At 31.5% G+C, this 8,484-nt stretch overlaps 1 protein-coding gene across 1 annotated transcript; it reads left to right on the forward strand.

The window, feature by feature from the left end:
- The first annotated feature begins 4,698 nt into the window (after nt 1-4,698).
- LOC131604224 (uncharacterized) lies at nt 4,699-6,006 on the forward strand. Its single transcript, XM_058876683.1, has 3 exons — nt 4,699-4,977; nt 5,088-5,777; nt 5,905-6,006. The coding sequence occupies exons 1-3, from the start codon at nt 4,699-4,701 to the stop codon at nt 6,004-6,006; spliced, it is 1,071 nt and encodes a 356-aa protein (XP_058732666.1).
- The last annotated feature ends 2,478 nt before the right edge of the window (nt 6,007-8,484 follow it).

Here is an 8,484-nt window from a genome sequence, read left to right on the forward strand (position 1 = left end):
ATTTATATCGGGTAATCTAAAAAATCGAGGTAACAAACCATCCCGTAAAATCTGCAAAAAATAAAGGCGCATTTTTGGTTGCCAAAATAATAATAAATAGGGAGTTTTTATCTCGGTTTTACAGAAAACTGAGGAAACATATCTGTCGTAAAATCTAAAAAAAAGACGCCTTTTTGGTTCTATATAAAACATTGAATAAAAGGAGCTGGGAATTGAAACTCAAATCCTAAGCATACATTTATGTCGGTTTTATTTAAATCCGAGGTAACTGTCTTATAATTATTATTTAAATAAAATAAGGCGCTCCGGTCACATGTACCTGCGATTTGGTGAAAATTTCGTCATAAAAAGCATTATTTGTTGTAGTGACGCTTAGGGAGATATTTCTCTGACGCCCTAAAGCGCATATCCTTGACCAAAATCACCACATGCGACTTACTATACATGTATGATTGCTTCCAAGTATTATCGGTTACCTGCTGAGCCTCTCACCTCACATGAGCAGAACACATAAATCACCACTAAACACCATTACACAGGCATTATGGGCAAGCTCTTACCACCGTATCATGTTATAGACCTACTAAAGCCCCTGAGTCTCCCTACCCTCCTATAGAGAACACACACACCTGTACTTTTTAACCAGTACACAATATAAAAGTCAAATATTTGTTATTGATACTTAAAAAGTTAGAATTTTTTTTATAATTTATTAAAATAAAATAAAAAACACCAAACACTATTAAACAAATATTTGTGATAAAAAAATAAAAAAAATATGAAAATATATTATGCCATTTTTTAGTATAACATACTCTCACCGTCTCACAATAGGTGTTTTCTTTTCTATTTTTATTTGTCTCAAATTATTTGTCCCTTTAGAATATCGATGTGATATTTATTATTTATTTTTTTCAACTAATTTATCCTTATTTATTGTATTTAAATTCATGTAGCTACTCCACTATCTATTATTAAAAAATTTATTTTAGTAAATGAGACTCATTTTATCAATAAAATTAATATAATTAATCATTATTTTAAAAAGTGTAAAAATCTCAAAGAAACGTATTATAGAAAGAGGGAGTGATTGACTACATTTTTCAAGAATGACAATTAATCTTATACTTTTGACCATACTTTTCTCTAAAACTAATTATAGATTTATTAAATATTATATATTATTAAAGAGACTTCAATATTTTGGTCAAAAAGAAATTTAATTTATTTTCAAAAATAAAATTAAATGAACTTTTTATTTATTTTCAAAATTAGAAAAGTATATTGCCAAACCTGGCATAACTTGTGTACAATATATATAACTACTCTACCATTCCACAAAGTCTATCTCACATCATCTTAGTGTCTCAAGCTTGAAAAAAACTACCAAACAAACATCATGAGATTTCAATCCCTTGCTCTCCTCCTCATTATTTTGCTGGTTTCAGCCACCATGAATCAAGCTATACCACTACCAGGCGGTTGGAATCCCATAAAGAACATCAGTGATCCATCTGTGATTGAAATAGCCCATTTCGCAGTCGACGAGTACAACAAGCAAAAAGAAGCAACATTGGAGTTTCAGAAACTTATCAAAGGTGAATCACAGGTTGTTGTCGGGACCAATTACCGCCTCACTCTTTCAGCCAAAAACGGTTCATCTTCTAACAACTATGACGCCGTTGTGTGGTATCTAAAGCATTTAAGGAAACTCACTTCCTTTGAACGTGCTTGAATTATTGCATGTTGTGTTCGTATATCATCACTCTCATGTATGCCTTATTATCATATCAATAAAAGTTTATATTTCTTAAATCATAATGAATCGTGGATCTACCTCTATGATATCGTGGATCTACCTCATGTATTGCCATTTGATTTGAAACGGATTTACTTTTGTCTTTTAATTATTTATTTTGTGTTTTTATGCATTAGTAACAAGTATTTTTCCTTTATTATTTTTTTAAAATATTTATTGATGAAAAATATATGTGTCGTATTTTTTATAAATAAAAAAATTAATTATCTTACACTTTTTATGTATGAATGACATATAATTTGTCTTGTGTCTTTTTTACTAATAATAAATATTAGTTGTGTGGTTTTATTGTATTAGTGAAAACTATTTATTTTGTGCTAGTTCCGGTTTTTTAATATAAGTTATTTTGGAATTATTACATATATTAAAAAAAATTAATATTATTGTATTAAATTGAAAAATTACGAAGGTTTTTATAAAATTGTTATTCATTATAAAAGAATGTGAAAGATAAATTTATATAATTAAAAAGAGAGAGAATAATAAATATTTAATGATATAATAGGAAAAATATCATTAATTATTCATTAAAATTGTAAAACGACTTATAATGTGAAACAATTTTTTATTTTAAAGCGATTATAATAAAAAATAAATGGAGGGAGTGTTTTTTTAAATTTGTTGGTGAGAAATGTATTACCTTGGGTCTGGGTGTGTTTGTTTTAAGGATTAAAATTATAATTCTTGGAATATTATTTATGGAAATATTATTACTGAGAATTTTATTCTCATTTATGTGTTTGGTGAGTAATATGATTTTCTCGGAATGTTTATGAAATATATTTAATTTAATTTTTAAAATAAAATATAAATAAATTAAAATGTTTGTGAATGAGAAGTTATGGGTGGTTACTTCTTATTTCCATAGGAATGTAAGATTCCCACCCTATAACATGAAAGTAGAAATGGACCATATTATATGTAAAATAAATTCCTAGGAATAAAAAGTTCCTTAGGCATAATTTATCGAAACTTGAAACAAACATAGGAATGGAAAAATATTCCAACTTACATCACCTTTGGAGTTTTAATTCTATACAGTTGTAGAGGCTAATGCATCCGCAATATTACAGTTGTGGTGTTTAATTTAAAAATATACGATGGAGTACTTTGTAATTGAAAAGAAGAAAATTCCTACGAATTTAATTTGAAGATTTTGAGTTCCTATTAAAAAAAAGGAATCATCTTGTTAGATTTAACAAACTGTATTAATAATGTTTTGTTTGGCTTCCATTAGTCCTAATTGGTTAAGTAGAAAATAGTTTGCAGGATATAACATAGAACAAGATAGAACTTTAAGACCAAACTGTAAAGTAATAAAACTGGTATATAAAAACAAATAGTAAAAACTAAATAGGAAAAAAACTGCAATCCGATTAAGTATTAGTAAAATAGAGCAAACCCTCAAACTACAAATATTAGAAACTTGGGTGCAAGATATACTAGTCATTGTTCAAAAAAAGTGAAACTACAAGCAATTGATAATTCAGCCTCATTTGAAAAATCATCAAATTAACTAACTAGGTTGCTTATGTCAAAGTTGATTCTTGTTTTGGCACATTCAAGAAGTGTTTGAGTGCACTAGTCAAGGTAAAGTTTGATGTCACACAAGCTCCAAGGAGGCTCAAAGCCTACAGCAAAATTCACAAGTCAAGACAATCAGAGTGGTTAATATAATAGAAGAAAAGAAAAGGACAAAATTAGCAACCAAATAATGAGTGTTTACTCTAAAATAATAGCCATATTACCTCAACTTCAGTGATGCTTATCGCCTTCACTTCAAGATCATCAAAAGAAAGGTTCAGATCTTTCAGATACGAAAAGCAAAAATTAGCCGAAACTTTTTTTACTTTTAGATCATCTCCTATACCATATAATGCATCTCTTTTCACAAATCCCACAACACCTTCTTTTGAAATGTTGTGGGGCCATGGGTCAAGTGAAATCAAGGACTTAGCATTATAAATCGAATAACGCCTTGTTGATATAAATCCTTTTGTTTCATAATTAGAGTAAGGAGTCAGATTTCGACCAAAATAATATGTAGTGAGTGGTGGTAGTTCATTGGGAATATTGAGAGGATGGTTTGGACAACTAAAATGTTGTACTAAGCCAGGATTTAGCAACACTGAAGTCGGATCAAAGCTCTCCATGCATACTCTTGTACAAATTACCAACACTTCCGGCGATAGCATTTACTCCCAAATGCTTAACTACGGACCCTAATGGCATGGTAAGGAAACTAAAAATAAAGTCAACAAAATCTCCATCGGCTTCTGCATAAATAATATTTTTCTGAGACTTACTTTGCATTACTTTAACATCAATTTTCCTTGTGCTGTTGCTAGCAACAGGACTTACTCTAACTGCTGACGCAAAATGGTTAGGTTTTATGTCTTTGTTTTTGGCGTAACTTGCCTAGAATGTATTTGTAAGAGGCTCCCAACTACTTATAGTACTTTCATTTCACTATAGTCCAAGAGTTCTCTAACTAACTCTTGCTGACTCACTACAAATGCCAATAAACGTGGCTCATGGCAAAGCACTAACGTAACAAATACATTCTAGAATACTTAGTAGATTCTACCCTTTTTTTCTCCCCTTTGGAACCTCATAATCATTGAGGTGTTTGGGCCTTCCACAATTCCTCTTGGGCCTGAGATGAGGAATTCTTTCCTCATGTTCTGACTCCTCTTCTTGCTGCTGCGTGACATTACCAACCACAGCAACCAGAAACATCACCATTCCTTGATAACATGAGAAATCTCTACCAATCTGTCCAACACCTTGACTCGGACGTTGTTTGGAACAACCATCTGTGCAATCAAGTATTGCTGCGTCCCAAGAATCCATGCGAATCCCTTTGCACGAAGTTGTTTATGAATATTGATGACACTGAACTATCAAATAAGTATGGAGATTGTATTTGTACACGCGGAAGTTCCTCTATTAGAGAGGCATGGAATTTGGATTCTGAGAATCAGAATAATGCCCAAGATGGTGTATTTGTTAGAAAAAATGGACCGATGTTTCTGATTTCTGATGATTTGAAGATCGTGCCAAGTTCAATGTTGAGTTCACTAGAGATGTTGATCCAATCGGGCCATTCCGACTTGACTCAATTAGAAGAAATCACACACAATATTGGCAAGCATGAGGTAATTAATGTTGTTGCTTTGTTTTATGTTTGATGTGTATCTATGTCATAATTTATTTATTCTATCATTTTTCTAATTCTTTTCCATTTGTGTTTTAACTTTTTTTATAGATGTTAAACCTCCTCAAGTATACCTTAATCTCTCATGAGCCTCTAACGAATACAATTTTGGCAGGTAGTTCCATAAACAAAGACATTCCGCCCAACCAAATTCCATCCGCTGTTATAGAAACTCCCTTGGCTAATGACAACACCCGGAAAATGGTTGTTAAAGTAATGCAAAGTAAATCTCAGAAAAATATAATCTATGCAGAAACCAAAGGAGATTTTGTTGACTTCATTTTTAGGTTTCTTACCATGCCATTAGGATCCATAGTAAAGCGTTTGGGAGTTAACTCTTTTGCCGGACCTGTTGGTAATTTGTACGAGAGTATGGAGAGCTTTGATCCGACTTCAGTGTTTCTCAATCCTGGCATAGTACAACAATCTAATTGTCCAAACCATCCTCTTAACATTCCCCATGTCCTACCACGTCCCACTACATATTATTATGACTATAAAATTGGAGGAGTGATTTCTAAGTCATCGGAATCTAGCTCAAGAATAACACCCTTGGTTTCACGGGACTTCGACATGTTAAAAGGTGTTGTGGGATTTGTGAAGCAATATGCATTATATGGTGTAGGAGACGATCTTAAAGTAAAAAAAGTTTCGGCTAATTTTTGCTTTTCGTATCTGAAAGAACTGAACCTTTCTCTTGATGATCTTGAAGTGAAGGCGATAAGCATCGGTGATGTTGAGGTAAATCGGCTATTATATTTAGAGTGAAAACTCATTATTCACTAATTTATTGCTAGTTTTTTTTTTATAGTTTTTCTTCTGTTATTTTAACCACTCTGATTCTCTTGACTTGTGAATTTTGCTGTAGGCTTTGAGCCTCCTTGGAGCTTGTGTGACATCAAACTTTACCTTAACGAGTGGACTCAAACACTTCTTGAATGTGCCAAAACAAGAATCCACTTTGACATAAGCAAACTAGTTGGTTAATTTGATGATTTTTCAAATGAGTCTGAATTATCAATTGGTTATAGTTTCACTTTTTTTGAGCAATATCTAGTAGGTCTTGCACCCAAGTTTCTAACATTCCTAGTTTGAGGGTTTGCTCTATGTTAGCAATACTTAATTGGATTGCATTTTTTCTATTGGTTTTTATATATACAAGTTCTATTACCTTATAGTTGTTGTCAAAGTTCTTTCTTGTTCTATATTATATCCTACAAACTATTTTCTACTTAACCAATTAGGACTAATGGAAGCCAAAAAAAACATTATGAATACAGTTTGTTAAATCTAACAAGTTGATTCTTTTTTTTAATAGGAACTCAAAACCTTCAAATTAAATTCGTAGGAATTTTTTTTTTTTAAAAGCAAGAAACAATTTTATTAATCCAAAGAACAAAATACAACAAAGACAAGTACTTCCCCATCAAAGAAAATTACACTCCTATTGCAATCTAGCTAAGGTAAAACAATGGGTTATTGCTAAACTCATAGAAATTACAATTGACACGCATAATTTTCCCGATAAAAGACCATCTCCAAACAAGGGCTTTACAACTCCACACTACATCTCTTGAATTCCAAGACGAGTTGTTAAAAACAATATCATTCCTCCTCAACCAAATGCTCCAAAGAATTGCTAGCCAAATAGTTCCCTCCTTCCCTTTTTTAACCTTCTTAGATCTACAAAAATTACTCCAAACCCAAAAACTCTCCTTCAAATCCTCAAAACAAATATGGCTCAAACCTATCCATTCGGCCATCTCCTTCCAAACAATAATGACGTTCCGACAACTCAAAAAAGAATGTTTCAAGGTTTCATTAACTTCCCCACAAAGTGCACAAACCGTACACAAAGAATGAACAATAATACCTCTCTTCAATAGATGATCTTTAGTTGGTATTTTATTGAGGAAACTACGCCAACCAAAAGCTTTTACCTTAATCGGGACCTCCACCTTCCATAAATCTTTAAAGACCGTATCAAAACGATTAACCAGACCGGTAGGAATAGAACTACCATTCAAAATGAAATAGCAAGATGAGACCGAAAAAGACCATCTTTATCATGAATCCATGCAAGTTTATCCTGCTGGGCCGGACACAAATTAACCGACACAAGAGTCCTCGCCAAAGCCTCCAGCTCAAGATGGATGAGCGCTGCTTGCCCCGCAGAGACTGCCGACTCAGCGACGGTTCTGTTATTGTCTTCGGCAGAATCAGCATTCAGCGACTCAGGCAGACTCGGCATAGTCAGCGGCTCAGCACCACCAGCCTCTGCACCAGCTTGCCCACCAGTAGCCGCTACTCCACCTTGAGAACCAGCACCACCCGGCCTCAACACAGTACCTCCACCGGCTGGACCAGCTTCCAGTACTCCATAGTATGTTTTTAAATTACAGACCACAACTGTAATATTACTGATGCATTAGCCTCTACAACTGTATAGAAACAAAATTCCAAGGTGATGTTAGTTGGAATATTTTCCATTCCTATGTTTTTTTTAAGTTTGGATAAATTATGCCTAAGGAACTTTTTATTCTAAGGAATTTATTTTACATATAATATTGTCCATTTCTACTCTCATGTTATAGGGTGGGAATCTTACATTCCCATATGAATAAGAAGTAACCACCCATAACTTCTCATTCACAAACATTTTAATTTATTTATTTTTTATTTTAAAAATTAAATTTAATACATTTCATAAACATTCCCAGAAAATTATATTACTCACCAAACACATAAATAAGAATAAAATTCTCAGGAATAATATTCCCATAAATAATATTCAAAGAATTATAATTGTAATCCTTAAAACAAACACACCCTAGGTAATACATTTCTCACCAACAAATTTTAAAAAAACACTCCCTCCATTTATTTTTTATTATAATCGCTTTAAAATAAAAAATTGTTTCACAATATAAGTCGTTTTACAATTTTAATGAATAATTAATGATATTTTTTCTATTATATCGTTAAATATTTATTATTCTCTCTCTTTTTAATTATATAAATTTATCTTTCACATGCTTTTATAATGATATACAATTTTATAAAAACCTTCGTAATTTTTTAATTTAATACAATAATAAATTTTTTTTTAATATATGTAAAAAGTCCAAAATAACTTATATTAAAAAACCGGAACTAGCACAAAATAAATAGTTTTCACTAATACAATAAAACCACACAACTAATATTTATTATTAGTAAAAAAGACACAAGACAAATATATGTCACTCATACATAAAAAGTGTAAGATAATTAATTTTTTTATTTATAAAAAATACGACACATATATTTTTCATCAATAAATATTTTAAAAAAATAATAAAGGAAAAATACTTGTTACTAATGCATAAAAACACAAAATAAATAATTAAAAGACAAAAGTAAATCCGTTTCAAATCAAATGGCAATATCTCGCGACTTTAATTAGATT

Source organism: Vicia villosa, linkage group LG5 (genome assembly GCF_029867415.1).
Source record: "Vicia villosa cultivar HV-30 ecotype Madison, WI linkage group LG5, Vvil1.0, whole genome shotgun sequence".
NCBI lineage: Eukaryota > Viridiplantae > Streptophyta > Magnoliopsida > Fabales > Fabaceae > Vicia > Vicia villosa.

Excerpts from the sequence above, each read along its gene's own strand:
- LOC131604224 (XM_058876683.1), top strand. The coding sequence starts at position 4,699 with ATGAATATTGATGACACTGAACTATCAAATAAGTATGGAGATTGTATT. Across the intron at positions 4,978-5,087 it reads ACAATATTGGCAAGCATGAG|ATGTTAAACCTCCTCAAGTA; the intron begins GTAATTAATGTT and ends CTTTTTTTATAG. Across the intron at positions 5,778-5,904 it reads TAAGCATCGGTGATGTTGAG|GCTTTGAGCCTCCTTGGAGC; the intron begins GTAAATCGGCTA and ends ATTTTGCTGTAG.